The 16,915-nt window shown below is 45.1% G+C and overlaps 1 protein-coding gene across 2 annotated transcripts; it reads right to left on the bottom strand.

Annotated features, from left to right (window-relative positions):
- Nucleotides 1-1,602: 1,602 nt before the first annotated feature.
- On the bottom strand, nucleotides 1,603-16,851 carry COQ9 (coenzyme Q9). 2 transcript variants are annotated; one of them, XM_063312702.1, is made up of 9 exons: nucleotides 16,756-16,851; nucleotides 13,019-13,190; nucleotides 12,390-12,525; nucleotides 11,241-11,383; nucleotides 10,958-11,042; nucleotides 9,510-9,614; nucleotides 5,919-6,074; nucleotides 3,311-3,364; nucleotides 1,603-2,194 (listed from the first exon to the last, which is right to left on the bottom strand). In XM_063312702.1, exons 1-9 carry the CDS (start codon nucleotides 16,814-16,816, stop codon nucleotides 2,159-2,161), a joined length of 948 nt encoding a protein of 315 aa, XP_063168772.1. In that variant the 5' UTR covers nucleotides 16,817-16,851; the 3' UTR covers nucleotides 1,603-2,158. The 2 variants fall into 2 exon arrangements, with proteins under 2 accessions (XP_063168772.1, XP_063168773.1); XM_063312703.1 differs by lacking the exons at nucleotides 1,603-2,194; nucleotides 3,311-3,364 and adding an exon at nucleotides 3,381-4,552.
- Between the last annotated feature and the right edge of the window lie 64 nt (nucleotides 16,852-16,915).

Below are 16,915 nucleotides of genomic sequence, written 5' to 3'. Positions count from 1 at the left end.
TATTGTGAAAACCAGAAAATGGCCAATTCAGTAACCACGTTAAACATGTGCAAAAGCAGCTTCAGTTCGTTCATTCTCACTTTAAGAACAGTATTTTTGCCCCCCTCGTGTAATCCTACACATGCTTCTTCACGCATAGCCGCACTAAATGCTACAAAACCTACTTCACAACACACACGCATAAGCTCAACTCTCTATATTTTGGAATTTCAAATGACATGAAATGCTTGCAGGGACAATTAAGGCAAAGCAAAAGACATCAAGGGTTGGAAGGCTTGCCCCCGTGTGGATTCACAGCTTGCTGGATGTTAAACCCAGGTTAGACACAATGGGTGCATTCACATAGATGCAAATCCAGATCAACCACCTTCTGCTTTAAAGGGATGGTCAGCGTCACGCAACCTACCAAGACAATGGCAGGGTTCTCACAACGCACTGAAAGAGGTCCCCTTAAAGCCTAGCCTACAGGACTGTGCAAACCCAACCAAGTAAAACAAAAACTCACCAAATGGCCCTCAATTTATGATAGTGTTGAGGGCTGTGAGCTGGAATGCATTTTTGAAGTTTGCCACCTAGCAGTGTTGCCGATATGGCAGCTCACGACCCTTCCGCAAAATATTCCAAGAAAAACAAGCCGTAAATCAGTCATCCTGCTAAACATTAGCATATTTACTTTTATCCCCGAACCACTTAATATTGTACAGTTGAATTCTTCATGTAAAGAATCAATCACCTTAAGGCCAAAACAACCGTTGGAATAATTATGGGCAGAGCCATTTTTCATCCGTTCTAGAATTCTTCACCACCTAAGCAAACTGGAGCTTATTTTAATTGCAGACAAGAAGCAGAAACGCCTGGCCATCTGTAAACAACCTGGGGGCTCCGTTACCCTGGACTAAATCCATTCTGCAAAAAGGACAGCAATGCACAGAGCTGGATTTTATGGAGAGCTTATTGAGAAACCATACTGTGGTCAGTACGATCTATTTTGGAGTGAGCTTAATTACATTCAAAATCTAATGAGCAGAAGTCCAGGGATAACTCTAAGGAATTTCTGGAGGGATATTCTGGGTCAAAGATTTATCAGCCTTCCCACATTCCCTCACATTCCCAGTAATTCCCATGGAAGATTTTTCCCTATCTGGAAGGAGAATGATTTATATTTTCAGCTTGAAAATCTGAAAATATAGAAAGACTGCTCTCCCCCAACATTTAAAGACTTGGCCTGAACTCTAACAGTTGTAATGAAAGGTTCTGTTGAGAGCTGAGATCCAACATTCAAAAAACACGTGAATTAAAATTAAAAAATGATCCAGATACATTTGGACTGAAATCTAACAGAATTCACGAATTTATGACTCGTAGCTGATTCTGTGTGAACCACCTTGACTAAACAATATTTAAAGTGATGTGAGGCAATATAACTTACTCATTTTTCCAGGGAAGCCATTTAACTAAAGCTCTGTGAACCAGCCTTACCTAAAATGGCCACTGGTGGAAATGCTTGTATTTCAAGAACTATTTATTCCCCTGCAAGAATCTATATTCTCCTGCATCTCTCATGAGGCTGTTCTACAGGAATGGTAAACAGTAACACTGAAAAATGCGCAGGTTTTTTTTAATGAACATACAGACGTGTCCAAGCATACAGGAAAATATATATATTCACAAGAGTGCCATAAATATACTGTCAACAAACAGCAGATCAGAATGCTGGGTTTTAAGCTGAGAGGTGCTGTCACTCACTGGTGCTGGAAGACAATTTAACCAATCCCACCAATAACACGCAAATCTTTTTGTGCCAAAGACACCCTAACATGTGCAGGGTGAGAAAATGAAAAGAAGGGTGTTGGGGTCCAAAACTAAAAATATTTTGGACCCCAACACCTTTCTATCATTGTCTCAAAACATACCCGTTTTGGTAAAAAATAGAATTTAATTTTTTGGTTGCTACTGGGCAAATTGAACATCAGGGTGGCCAGTGGTTACACATCCTTCGAAAAAGCCAAGGGTTTTACATTAGACAGATGAAACTCTGTATTTGTTTTAATGGTGGTACAGAATAAGTGACAGTTTCATGTTCTTGTGATAAGATTTATGGGACACCATTTCTTTACAAGTCTTGGAAGAGATGCTGAGACGCTCCCATCTAATTGCTTCATCGACGCTGGTTGAGGCCGGTGAGATTCTTGATCTGTCAGATACAAAAACAATAAAGCATTTTTTTAAAAATAGTGAGGGGGGAGAGGCCACGAGAAAGTTAGAAGCTGCAAGCATGCAAAATGGGACACTGCTCATTTGTTTCAGGACAGGCGACTCTCCCAAGCAGTGTTGCTTGAATGCTTATCAACACTGTGGGCAACCTTCCCCCCCGCCCCACACTCCTTGTCAAAACTTGCACTTGCATCTCAGTTCACAGGGGGCCCCAAAACACCTGACTGTTGCTTTGGGAAATATGAACACGTGCCCTCAAATATGTGCAGCTACTGCAACTATTTTTGAGGGACACAGTGGCGCTGCGGGTTAAACCGCTGAGCTGCTGAGCTTGCCGATCGGAAGGTTGGCGGTTCAAATACACGTGACGGGGTGAGCGCCTGTTGCTAGTCCCAGCTCCTGCCCACCTAGCAGTTCGAAAACATGCCAATGTGAATAGATTAATAGGTACCGCTTTGGCGGGCAGGTAATGGCATTCCGTATAGTCATGCCGGCCACATGACCTCGGAAGTGTCTACAGACAAACGCTGGCGCTTCAGCTTTGAGACGGAGATGAGCACCGCCCCCTAGAGTTGGACACGACTGGACTTCATGTCAAGGGAAACCTTTACCTTTACCTTACTGCAACTATGGTGTGATGTGCCAAGAGGCCTTGGCAAGAGTAAACTCCAAATAGCAAACGCCTAGACTTCTTAAGCGAACTGGCTGAGAAATTTAACAAAACGTTACGCTGGAATGAAAGCACGCTTCCTGCATTTTGCTATTAAGTAACTGAATCCCTTTAAAAGAAATGAATGTTTCTTCCTTAAATTAACTGGGGTGGAATTAATTTGAGAGGAAAGGCTTGCTACACAATATTTGTCTCTGTTTTTGGGAAGATTATTCTGTGATGAAAAGCTTTCTGCAAAAACCAGTCATCCGTCTGAATTATTTTGGGAAAACCCAATATGTGGGGCATCTCACGTATCCCCCCTTTTTAAAGAAGCCGCGATACTTCACTATGTGTTTTTCCATTCTGTAACAGCAGAAGCATTCCCCAGGAGAAGACTGTTACTGAGCAAGAGCCGTGGAAAATCCTGTGTCTGGCATTACTTACGGTAATGGCAGCGCCCATAAGTCCCTGAACAAGAGCCTCTCCTGTTGCCTGGACCTAGAACAAAACCACAGGTACAGAAAACTTCAACGCAAGCTGGGTTTTATGTTTCTGGAAAAAGCAATCAGGAAGCATCCTACACCTGGCAACGCTGGTGCTCTCCCGATGTGTTGAAACCGCGAGTCCCAGAATTCCCCACCAACATGGCCATTAGCATACCCAATACATCTTAAAGGCATCGGTGGGATGGTGGGTGGGGGGAAGGATGCTCTAGAAAAGCAGTGAAGCGCATTATCTGGTTGGAAGTATTTGAGGAAGCTTCAAGCTCGGGGTCTTAGCAGTATCCAAGGAGTGCGTACATACACACACAGACAGACAGACAGACACAATTGGGGGAAATATAATAGATTAATTCTGGAGCTACTGCTGTGACTTAAAAGAGGACTTGCCTAGAAACCAACAGGACGATTTCCAAGCAAATGAGCTTGATTTAATTCAGAGGCTCAATAAAGCATTCTGCACAGTGCGCCACTTTTTTTTAATGGAGCCAGACACACATGTCCTCCCTCCACAGGGCCCCCACGAGAGCATAGTACTGCAAAATTATGACAGCAAGAACAGCCCCTTTGAATGAACCACACAAACGTGGGCAGTCATAAAGAAGTCTCACAATGGCATGGTGCAACTTATAGGCAAGACTGAACATGGGCTGCGAATGCCAGCTGGCATGCCAAGATGATCAATCCACATTTCCACAAGTGAACTGCTTTCTGTTGCAGAGACACAGAGAGATGCCCCAGCCCCTCCCTCTATTCTGGGGATTGAAAAATCCAGTCTTTTAAAAAGACAATGGCAGAATTGGAGGATGGGACTGGAGAAGCCGTGGACTAAGGCTGAAGAAAGAGCGCAGGTAAAAGGAAGTAGCTGGTCTTTAGTTCAAGAAAGCGTGCCACTTCTGTAGAAGGAGTATGTCTTAGCTTGAATTTATATTAGATAGATTCTTTTTCTGCGTGCTGCTAAGTCAAGTCCAATGTTCTTATTTAGCATTCCACTCTTCAGGCTGGGCAGGAAAAAAGATTAATTTTATTCACAATCTTCTAGGAGGCTGTATCTTAAATTACATCACCTCCCGTCTTGTAGGGAGAAAAGTATTCATTTCTAGCAGACCAGCAGTATCTTGTGCAGCAGTCAGCCTGGAGAATTTCTTTTCCATTTTCTTGTGGATTTTCTGTTTAGTAGCTGATCCTGATCAAGACAACTCTGTAACTCCTTCTCTACAGCACTGAATGAATCCATTTTAACATTTAAAGTTGAAAAGGTTGGGGTGGGGGTATATTTTATATCTTTTTTTAAAAAAAGAAAGTTTGGTTTTATTTATCTCTGATGAGATTGGTCTATCCCTCAGGGATGGAAGGAAAGACTGAAACTTCTGGTCACACACTTCTAAAAACCAGTGATTATTTCAATGTTTGCTTTTTTGACCTTGTAACCTCCAGAAAGGCGGCCCAGGCTGTGAAAGCCTTCTCTCTCACACTGTCAGCCCTTGGAGCTAGACCCAATCAGGAAACAGACACAAGAGATATTAGAACATTACTTCACAGGCTATAACAACAGAATCCCGAGACCCTGACAGTGTTTCTCCTTCCTTCCCGCTTACACCAGAGAGTCGTGGTGAGGCAATCTTGAGTTTCTTTCTCTCCCTTTCCTGTTTTCCTGGGCTACATTCATGTTTTCCTAATGGCTGGTGCATATTTTCGGAAGCCCTCTCCATTCTCTTCTATATACACTTGTTGGGGTTGGGGAAGGCCAGATGAAACACTCCCTGGAAGACAGCTGGCAGCGGCAGGAACCAGCAAGCTGCGAACCCAAAGCAGGAGGTGGGGACAGGGCGTGAAGCCCCAGCGGGCTTCTGGAAAGAGAGGTCGAACCCCACAGCCTTCCACTCTCAGGTCTCAGCCCTTCTCCCACAAATATATAATGAACAGAGGGAGAGAAATGGTAGCTCTGCATTGCAGCTGATGCACAGTTATTGTGTACTTTTGCACAACCCCTGCTCCGTAGCCAAAGTGCTCCCAAGCCGTGTATTAAACTCATAACTATCCAAAGGAGTATAGGTTCCAATGCCCCCCACAAGCAATAAAACTACTTCAGAATGCACATGGACTTTCATATATGTCCCCAAACCGGAGGAACATGAAAATGTGCTCATAAACACTTTAGGCACCAGAAAAATGGAAATTTGCAGAAAACTGCTTGAATAATAAAACTGCTTGCAGTAACAAGAGGAATATGATATTTTTAGGTGCTTCGGACACAACATGCCAGAAAGATTTGAGTAAAAATAATACTAGGAATAAACTATGTTGTTGATCAACGATTACTTGGCTTGTAGCAGGTTTTCCCTCCAAATTGCTTGGAATTTCACTTCCCAAAACTTCCAGTCAGCCTTTGGAGGACACCAAGTTGGGAAAAAAAAACTAGTTTACATGAAATGACATTAAGTTATTTTTGTGGCTTTGGATGGTGGGGGGGAGGGAGAGCTTGGTCACGTCACTGGAAAACCTACATGGCGCAGGGGTCAGCTGGTTATAAATCAATAATCACAACTCACCTGTTTAGCGGTGTGTCCCATGTTCATTGCATCAGCAACTCTGCTTTGTAGGAAGGACCAAGTCTCCTCAAAATCCGGGGAAGCATCCTGAATCATCACCAGCTCTGTGGTGTTATAAATTCCAGCCAGCACCACTCGGCGAGTATACCAATTTATCTGCAAGACCGGGAATTCAGAGACTCAGGAGATGTGAGGACCAGTAAGAAATTAAGGTTTTGCAAAGTATATTGATACGAAACTCCGACCCATATTTTTACTACAACTAGAGTGTCATATGTTTGGTCTATTAAAAAAAAAAAAGCCACACATCTAGGTTTCTGGTTGAACATATCCTGAATCAAGAGAAGTGAGTTCTACAAGCCTGAAAAAAATCTAAAAATTCAGTTGATATGGAAATGTATTTTCATTTTGCATGGTGTAACGCTGCTCCTGTTAAGTCACTGAGAGGAACAAAAATCTACAGAAGCAGAGAAATATCATCCTGAGACGGAGCTTGCCCAATTTACAAATAAAAATCATCTAGTCCCTGGATGGGTCCCAGCAGATTTTGACTGGTCTGTAGAAAATACCAGATGTTGGGGTTTTTCAGATGAGCTGACAAACAAGCTGGCCATAATCCTTATTATCTGTCAATTAACACATCACTGCAAGGCCTGGTCAGATAATTTTCTTTCTGGTCAGTTAATAAACACACTCTATAAAACCCTATGGAGAAATACAAGTCCAAAAGGTGGCACAAGAGTCAAAATTTTCCTGTGAGGGGCTACAACCCTATCCACACGCAACCCACTGAACCTGGTATCTCTACTTCTGTCTAGGGTAGTACTATAACTGCACTATAGCACTGAAAATAAGGGTGTCCACTGAACCGGAACAAAAGCTTTGCCAATAAAAGCTTTTTAAAAAAAAAAAAATCTGTTCAATCGTGTCTGAATCTCGGAGACTGCCTGGGCAAGCCCCTGCAGTTTTCTTGGCAAGGTTTTTCGGAAGTGGTTTGCCATTGCCTCCTTCCTGGGGCTGAGAGGGAGTGACTGGCCCAAGGTCAGCCAGCTGGCTTTGCGCTCAAGGCGGGACTAGAACTCACAGCCTCCCGGTTTCTAGCCTGGTGCCTTCGCCACTACACCAAACCGGCTGCCCAGTAAAAGCTACCCAACACTTATCTGCGATGAATAGACATAATGAGTCATATCCAGAATTTCTGTGCGTGTCCATAGTTCCTTCAAAGTGCAACAGAAGCTTGAATAACTGAGAAAAATCTACATATATAAAGACATACGATAAGGAAGAGGCTGCTCACCACTAGCTTCAGTGTGTCAGCAGTGATGCTAGGAGCGTTCTTGGCTGTGGCCAGCTCAGAACGGTGCAACCTGCAGTTGCGCTGCCGCGAAGCACGGATCCAATGGTATTATTCATAATACCACCGTAGATTCCCCACCAAGGAGACATCTGAATGCAGCTCCAAGCTGCACTCATTAACCAGAAGGGAGAGGATGTCTAAAGCAGGCACCCCTTCAGCAATTTCCTACTGGGCCAACCGTGACTGGGGAGGGAGTGTTATTTTACACATTACACAGGTTCTGAGGCACCACAGGGCTAAGAACAGCTTTTGCATAAATCTTGACAGAGAGCCAGGTAACTTGGAAGCAGACTCACATTTTCCAAGCAGATTTTCACTTTCCATTCAGTGTTATCCAAAGCGGAAAAGGGCACCCATTTTCAGCTCCATAAATGTTACATCTTGGGCTGCCCCAAAGAGCTGCGCTGACAGATTGGAAACCGCAAACATTTATTTTTTCCCCAGTTTCCAAGAGAGCAGGAGGAGAAAAAAGTTAAACCAGACACTCTTGTTGAAGCTGAATTTCTTAAAAGCTCCACTACAATTTGCATACTCCAAGAAAAACTTTAGTTTCCTGGTGTGATCTCTGTCTTTTATTTGGCTTTCTGGTTTATTCCTTTAATTTGTCTGTGTGCCGTTTATTTGTTACTGCAGCAGCTGCTGTTTCATTCTTGCACAAGTTTATTAAAGCCATTTATTAAAAAAACCTGCTAAGCTCTTCTTATCCCTTTCTTCTGTTTATAATAGGTCAAGTAGTTCATTAATTGCTTTAATTAAGATGTAATTTACTTTGTTTTTATTTCCAGCCAAAAAATCCAGTGGCTCTTACCATTGAGCGCTGGGTACTTTAAGTAACTGCTTAAAAGTTTTCAAACAGAATATTTCATTTTCTAGCATTCTGGATGGAGGGGAACCCTGAGCAGTAGAACTGTGTTTCAACCAGGCAAATGCCCACTGCCACTCTGGGGGCCCCTCAGATAAAGACCCCCACCCCATTTGCTGACTTCCACAAGACAGCAATTCCAGCATGAAAACCTGAATGCAGGACAGCGGTTTACTTACTGGCAGCTTTAAACCAGTTGTAAAAGGGTTATCTGTTTTGATTTGACAATTTACAGTTTGGCAGTGTTAATGGCTTTTTTAAAGTTTCACTGTGTATCACTTTCGATGTCTTCAGGAAAGAAACAGCGATTCATAAACATTAGACAGGCAGAAAGAGAAACACAGCCATATCCAGTATGTCAGGGGTTCCTCAACCCTGGCCGCTCTAAGCTGTGAGGACTTCAACTCCCAGAATTCCCCAGCCAGCCTTGGAATTCTGGGAGTTGAAGTCCACACAGCTTAGAGCGGCCAGGGTTGAGGAACCCTGCAGCGCATCACTACATTATAACGTGGTCTGTGGCACAGAACAGAAAAAGCTCACTTTAATTTATAAAGCAAAACACATCTTCGGATCCACGTAAGAACCAGCGCAGCCCTGATACCGCCTGATCGCCAAACCCCTCTTACGGATTAACAGGTGTCCCTCTGCCCTTGCTCATGGATCTATTCTTTTTCTTCTTAGAAAGTAACAACGAGTGTTTTGTACACTCTCTCACTTAATTATGTGTTCCCTGGAAAACAAGTTTGCCAGGATGATTAGAAACGCTGGCCACTCTGAACTACCTGAAGCCCATACATGTCTCCTAGCCTCAGCCCACAGCAGTCTGCGCCCAGCAGGCGGAACTTTTCGGCAGCCCTGCATGGCCACACCAATCCTGCCCAATCTCCCGTTTTGCTTCCATTGCTGCTGTGCATACTTTTAAGACATCATGTGCCAAGAACTAAACTGCAGTCAAGGCAGGTGGGTATGCACATCTCTCTAAGCCAGCGTTTTTCAACCGTGGCAACTTTAAGATGTGTGGACTTCAACTCCCAGAATTCCCCAGCCAGCCTTGGAATTCTGGGAGTTGAAGTCCACATCTACAAGTTGCCAAGGTTGAGAAACACCGCTCTAAGCCGTAAGCCATCGTTTACAAGCCACAATGAATAGGTATACATATTATGCTAAGCCAGGGCCAAGCCACACACTGAGGTCTAGCCCATTGCGTGAACCCAGCCAATGTATGTCCTATTCTCAATTCCTTGGAACCCTGAACTGCAGTTTCCCTCAAAGGCAGCCCAAAATGTATGTGCCATACAAAGCAGCGTATTTCGAGCCTTCCCATGGCCTTTCTAAAGCCCAAATGCAATGCCAACGCCCTGCTCACACTTACGTCAGTGGACTGATCTCCTGCATAGTGCCAGATGTCATCCACCATGGTTGTAAGCAGGTTAAGGCTGGATGGAATATTGTGTGGCAACAACAACACACTCATAGCCTAAGGAAATCCAGAGAGATCAGTTAAGCAGAGAGGACCAATCTTAACCCACAATCCTCCAGGTGTTTTGGTCTTCTAAGTGCTAGAAGCCATATATAGTGTATCACTACCTTATAACCTGGTACAGCAGGGAAAAGCAAAGGACAGGGCAGGGGCAGGGGCAGGGGGAGAACCAGGCCCTTCTTGGGAGAGAAACAAACAAGAGGGGCGAAACAAGGTCCTGGATACCACATGGGGAAGGGTGGCAGAATAAATTAGGCCAGGGAGATGGAGGGCCCTCCTTCCAGGAGTGCCTTTTACTCTCAGCCAAACAAGCTTAAGCGGGAATAGTTTTTTCTTTTTTCCCAGTATCAGAAGGCACTGATTCCTGGGGCAACCCAGGAGGAGCTAGATTGCCTGACAAATTTGATCTGAAAGGAAGTGAATATGTTTTATTATTTATATATCAGATTCCTGCCTCTAGTACGGGAACCCAACACAGCAGACGTGGTGCTCCCTCCTCCCATTTTTCTCCGCAACAATAATTTATTTATGTACTTGAATTTATCAGCTGCCCAACTCCAGAGGACTCTGGAGGGAGGCTCTCAGCCCAGCCCACCTCTAACTCTGTGAGGTAGGCTGGGCTGAGAGGATGACTGGCCCAAATTCCCCTCAAATACTTCTTGGCCTGAAGAGGGACTGGAACTGGGGTCTCACCACTCCCAATCCAATCCCTTCACTGCTACCCCACCCTGGTTCTTGCGTTGAGAGGGAAGGACTTGCCCAAAGTCCCCAGGGAGCTTCTGTGATTGAGGGGGGCCTAGAACTCTCTGCTCCTAGTCCAGCACCTTCACCATCACACCCTACTGGTTATCATCCATCCATCCATCCATCTCAGTCACACACACAATCTTTTTTAAACTTATTTATATTTTGAATTTAGCCACCGCCCATCTCACTCAAAGACTTGAATGTCGCTGCATTCCTTATGGTCCAGAAGTCTTTTAAAATCTCTTGCAGCAAGTCACAGAGAACCAATCACCAAAAGGAGGCAACGAGGATTAAAACTTCTGCATTGCCACATGTCTTCTCTCTCCAGACAAAAGCACCTCTCCAGGGATTCATCCAAGCTAGAAAAGGAGATCTGTAATGCAGTTCAGGGGTTGGGGATGCATTCCCAAGGGAGAAAAAAAGACATGTTTCCTTCCTGCTGCCTTCCCCAGGCAAGAGACTCCCTGTTCATTTCTAAACAGAGAAGCATTCAGCCACCAACTTTCTCTGTTCTAAAGAATACATCCATCAACGCATAGAGAAAATGCTGGGAGCACTATCGGAACACCAAGAAAAGCAGGCTACTTTTATACCTGAGGCCATTTTTCAATGTACGGAATGAGCATTCTCAGCCTCGCTTCTAAGGCATCCTTTATAAACTCGTCTGTCTTCTTCTTCCTTTCAAGAGAGAATTATTAGTTAGTGCAATTCACTCTCTGGCTCAAGGTCAGTACTCAAGGTGCACAAGACAGGCTACCTGCCGAAGCACCCTTTGGGAGCAACCTTCCTGTGCCTCAGTGCAACTGCCGTCCCAAGCCCTGCGGCCTAGGCTGCTGTCATGGCACCGTCCCTCCCCTTGCTCCGCCTGGGACTTACTCCGCCTGGCCAAGTTGTACCAGCTTGTGCTGCTCCTCAAGAAGTTCAGAGAGTCTGGAGTTACTCTGGGACACGAAGTGGAGAATCAGTTCGCTGCCGTCATTGTGAAATAGTCCTGTGGCAGCAACAGAGAGACCTAGGGACTGAGGGAGGGACGGAGGGAGAAAGGTTGAGTAGGACAATTCCTGTTGTTTTCTGCAGCTTTAAATGGGCAGGGATTACACATAAAGCAGCAGTACTTTAGGGCAAGCAGCACAGTGCCGATGCAGAGGGAAAGACAGGTGGAATGGCAAATCAGGAAGTCATGAGTTTGAATGACCCTTCTCTTACAAATGTATCGTCTGGTTCAGACCACACGCCCAACCAGTCTATTAAAGAAGCTGCATTCCAACGTGCTAAGCTGGGTGAATGCTAACCATCTTTCTTTTTTCCTTGGCTTTGTATGTCATGGAAATCGGACCATCTGATTAGCTGAGTTGAGTCCAGAAAATGTGTTAATGGAGGAACCAACTTAAGCACGTTGAGCAAATTTAGCAAATGTAGCCTCAGGCAAGACACTGTTTCAGACCCTCTTTGCAATATGAGAATACTAACCAAGTTGCTAGGGTTCGCTCACAAGTATTGAGATAATATATGCGTAGTATTCAGGACTGACTGTGTACAGTTCTATGGTTATGCATCCTTAATTTTTCCCCTTTCCGGCTGCATTAATGTCTCTCTTGCCCCACCAAACAACTTTGTCCCAGGTACCCAGTAATTTCATGTAGTGAAAATTGGCAATTCTGCTCTGCACTGTAAATTGCCAAGGATCCTGAACCTCTTCCACTCTCTATACTGTATCAGTACTCAACATCCAAACACTACGTGAGTACAGATCCTCAAGGCTGCCCTGTCACATACAGGAACAAACAGCAAGCAAAATGTCCTAAAATGGGGGATACTGAGAGGCAAGCTTCAGAAATTTCTTGCACATAAGTCCCATTAAGGAGGAGTTAAAAATGTTAATTCTGGAAGGAATTCAAAGTTCTTCACCAGAAAATTCTTAGCAACCTCAAAGAACAACAACAGTAGTAATGTGAATTTGGAACTCAGTTAAGCTAAAGCAGATGCCCCTAGGCTTCATAACATGCTGGTTCTCTTGATACGAACCTTAGCTCCTTCTGCAATTGCATCCGTCGTCCACCCGTGGGCAGGCACAAATTCCAGAGCTGCTGTCAGGATCCGACCCTGTAGCTGCTCCTCACTCTCATAGCCCTCTGATTCTTCCCCACCCTGATCTGTATAACTAGGGGTAAAAGCATAGGAAGGCATGACTTACAAGCACTCTTAAATACTACAAAGTCCGCAACTTTATTATTTTGCCTAATTATAACTGATGTCACTGTGAAACTGCACATGCCTTTGTTTGACAAACAGTTAAGCCACGGTTTGTTTAGGCAAAGTATTTTTTGGCTAAATCATTATTGGCAGCTTTCATATAAAGGTTAAGACATAAATCAAGTAAACTACATTATGGCTTAGCATTTGTATAAATCAGCCAGTATTTATCCATGAATGTTTACAAGTGCATGGACGGCCACGCCCAGTAATTCTGGAGATGTGTTGTTCACAGTTGCCAATTTGAACGCTGCTCGCAACATCCTCGGAGTAAGATGGAAGAATGCCAGCTTCTAAATTACGCACCAAAAATATGTATTATACTTTCCAAAGCAAAGAATTGCTACTCTGGGGGAAGAAGAGAGATCACAGTCATTTTGGACAGAAATTATGCAAATTACCTATGGTGTGAGTCTGGATACTTTGCATCATGCTTTTCATCCACTGGTGAAGACTCTGAAGGCTGCTGATTGGGAGGTAGGAAGGGGGGCTGTTTCTGTTCTTCTGAAGCTCTTTGCAGCAAAACTCCAGGATGGAAGGCCCGCTGAGATCGATACAGCTGGCTTCTAAAGACTGAAACAGAAATTAGTTGAGTAACACCCCAGCATATAACCTAACTAATCACACTGTGCGCTGTGAAGGCCCCCTTATACATTTCTTGAATGATCAGTATTCAAACTCAGGCCTACAATAGGCCTATTGCACTAAATCAGACTGCTACTCCAGACAAATCCAAGTCCTCTTTCAAAACATGCCAAAGTTAGTTAGTTAATAAAGGCTATTTCCAGTACTGACTTCAAATTATGCTGGCGATTATCTAGAAAGTCATAGTCCCATTAAAATATTATTTCTCCGTGACTGATTAGGTGCTATCAAGTCAGCATCACCTCTCAGCAATCACACAGAGAGACCTTCTCCAGGATGATCTGTCCCCAACCTGATCCTTCAGGTCTTCCAACAGTGGACACGCTCCACTGTCATTGAGTCCATCTGTTGCTGGTCTTCTTCCCCTCCCTCGGCCCTCATCCCACCTTTCACCATATTATAGACATTTCCAGAGAGCTGGGTCTTTGCATAATGTGTCTGAAGTAGGGTAATTTGAACCTGGTTGCATGTGCCTCAAGGGAGAACTCTGGGTCGATCTGTTCAACGATCCATCGGTTTGCTTTCTTGGTTGTCCATGGTCTTCTCAGGAGTCTTCTCCAACACCAAAGGTCAAAAGTGTCCATACTCTTCCTATCCTGCTTCTTCAAAGCCAACTTTCACTTCATAGAGTGTCACACAGAACACCATTCCCTGCACAGTTCTGATCTTAGGCATCCTGGCACCTGAATATCTCTTCCAAGGTCTTCATGGCTGCTCTCCCAAGTGTGAGTCTGCGACATACTTCTTGACTGCTGGTTTCTTTACTGTTGACAGTCGATCCTAAAAGGCAGAAGCTACTTACCACTTCAATGTCTTCGTTGTCAATTCTAAGGCTGGTTGTGGTACTTGCCGTCATTACTTTGGTCTTCTTGATATATTAGTCCCATTTTCCTCCTTGACTTTCATTACTACAGATTGCAGGTTGTTTGCATTTTCAGCTGCCAGAGTAATGTCATCAGCATAGCCCAGGTTATTGATATTTCCTCCTCTAAATTTAAAAGCATGCTCATATTCTTCCAATTCAGCTTAATATATATTCAGCATTTGGTTGAACTTGTCTCTCTCCTTTGCCAACCTGGAGCCAGGCTACTTCACCATGTTCCCTCCAGACTATGGCTTCCTGTCTCGTGTACAGGTTTCTCATGAGGAGAACGAAACATTCTGAGACTCCCATTTTCCTAAGAACATTTCACACTTTCCACAGTGTGGAGAGGCACAGAGATGACCTTGAAGAAACAATGCGGTGACAGTTACAAAAACATGTTTTAAGCCCAGGACTTGAAGAAAACAGTAGAAGGAAACTCACCTCACCTCAGCCTTAAGTCCCTGGAGTATAAGAGGAAGGGAAGATAAAACACAGTTAGGCTTTCAAGATTCTGTTCCTAGAGCCTATGTCAATAAATTTAGTTCCAGTCATTCTTGAGGAGTCTGTTTCCTGACCCAGCCTAACTCAAAGGGCTGAAACATGGTCAACACAACTGAAGGCCTTTCTCTAATAAATATTTTTGATATTCTTGGGCTCTCTCAGTTGTCCAGCATGCATCAGCAATGATGTCTCGTGTTCCTCAGCCTTTTCTAAACCCATCTTGAACATCTGGCATCTCTTTTTCCGTGCTGCACTCTAATCCACATTGGATGACCCTCAATATTATTTAGCTCGCATGTGATTGTGGATACTGCACAATAGTTTGCACACTCTGTTGAGTCTCCTTTTTTTGGTATTGGAGTGTAGATCGACCTCTTCCAGTTGGTTGGCCACTGTGTCATTCTCCAGATTTCTTGGCATAGCTTGGTTAGAAGCTTTCTTGATTCTTCTGCTGTTGCCTGCCAAATTTCTGTGGCCTCCTGACTTGGTAATGACTGGGATGCTGATCTAACTTCATCTTCTAGTACTAGAGGTTCTTTTAAGTAGGGAATATCTTCTAAGGTATCTTGGATGTTGACATCTCTACTGTATAGTGTTTCAGTAACCTCCTTCCACCTTCTTTTGGTCTCCTTTGAATCAGTTACTCTCTGTCCGTTGGCATCCTTTAGCAAACCAGTTCGAGGTTGGGACCTCCTTCTGAGTCCAGAGATCTTTCGAAAGACTTTCCTTCTTTTTCCACACGTTTCCATCTACAATGTCATTGTAATACTGCTTATCTCTTCTGCCAAATTTCTATTTATCAAAAAACGTTTTCCAAACAAGTGAAAAACAGAGAATGTTCCAGTGTAAACATACAAGACCCTTTGTTCATATTGGACCAATTTAATTTTTGTCAACTTGTCCAGCAAACCTCTCACCTTGGTAGAAAAGTCAGAAGGTATTTGGAAAAACTCACACATGTGCCTCGATAGATATACCAATAGAGAGCGCCAGTCTGGTGCAGTGATTTAGGCCCCAGGCTAGAAACCAGGAGACTGTGAGTTCTAGTCCCAACTTGGGCACCAAGCCAGCTGGGTGACCTTGGGCCAGTCCCTCTCTCTCAGGCCTGGGAAGGAGGCAATGGCAACCCACTTCCAAAATCTTACCAAGAAAACTGCAGGGACTTGGCCAGGCAATTGCCAGGAATCAAAAACTGACTTGGAGGCACCAAAAACAAAAAAAAAGAGATACCAATAACCTTCTGAAGCCAAGGGGATCATGAGAATTGCGATGAGGTTGCTCCTTGGAGTCTGTGATGTTATTTATGACCATGTTGTTTTATTGAATGGTTATGCTTACATAGTTTTAACCTTATTGCCATTCCAGAAAACTGTAGGCTGCTTGGAGTATGAGGTGATTGAAGCCTAGTAGGATCAATGAATGAATGAATGAATGAAATAAAGCATCCTGCATAGGCTGCCATTTGCATCCTTGCAGCTTTAAAATTCAGAGGTAAAATTTTCAAAAAAATCAGGCAATCCAAGCCCAGACTTGGCCCCGGGCAGAGAAGCACCGTCCGTTGGCAGCAAACGCCAGGATGAGAGAAGATCCACTGGCACCAAGAGAGGAAGCAATCAGAGCTCGACTCCCATCCCCAGAATCCCCAACGGGCTGCTGGCTGGGACTTCTGGGTATTCCAGGCCACGCTGCCTAGAGGAGCCGGGTTCAAGGTCTCCTCAGCTGCTCAGGTGGCAGTAGGCGCTCTCAGCCCAGCCTACCTCGCAGGGGCGTTGCAAGGTCAAACGCGCTATGCAACAAGAGGCAGCGGGGTGCCCCCGGGGGGAAATTATGTGGATTATGGGCCCTACAGCCGCCACAGCCGTGGACGATGGGGGTTGTAGTCCCACCCGCCCCGCCCTGCTCGAGCGGAAACGGATTCCTTCAAGCCCGCCGCGGGCGCTCATCAGAAGCGGCACCCTAGGCTAATGTATGCAAATGAGCCGGGCTGAAGGGCCTCCCTCGCCCTTCACCTCACCTTCCCTTCCTCCCGCCGGAGCCGCGGGACTCCTGGACCCGCCTACCCCGGCGCGGGGGAAGCCGAGAGACTCCCCCCCGGCCCGAGCCCCACTCTCCCCCCGAGCGCCTCACCCGCCGGGCAGCGCAGCAGCCCCCGGGCCGCTCGCCTCAGCCCCGCCGCGGCCGCCGCCATCTTTGACCCGGGCGACGGGCAGGTGGGCAAGGGAGGCGGGGCGCGACGGGCGCCATCTTGGAAACGGGAGCTGGGCGGGGCTGCCTCGCGCGGGGGAGG

Source organism: Candoia aspera, chromosome 11 (genome assembly GCF_035149785.1).
Source record: "Candoia aspera isolate rCanAsp1 chromosome 11, rCanAsp1.hap2, whole genome shotgun sequence".
Classification (NCBI taxonomy): Eukaryota; Metazoa; Chordata; class Lepidosauria; order Squamata; family Boidae; genus Candoia; species Candoia aspera.
This window is presented reverse-complemented; position numbering and strand designations above follow the sequence as displayed.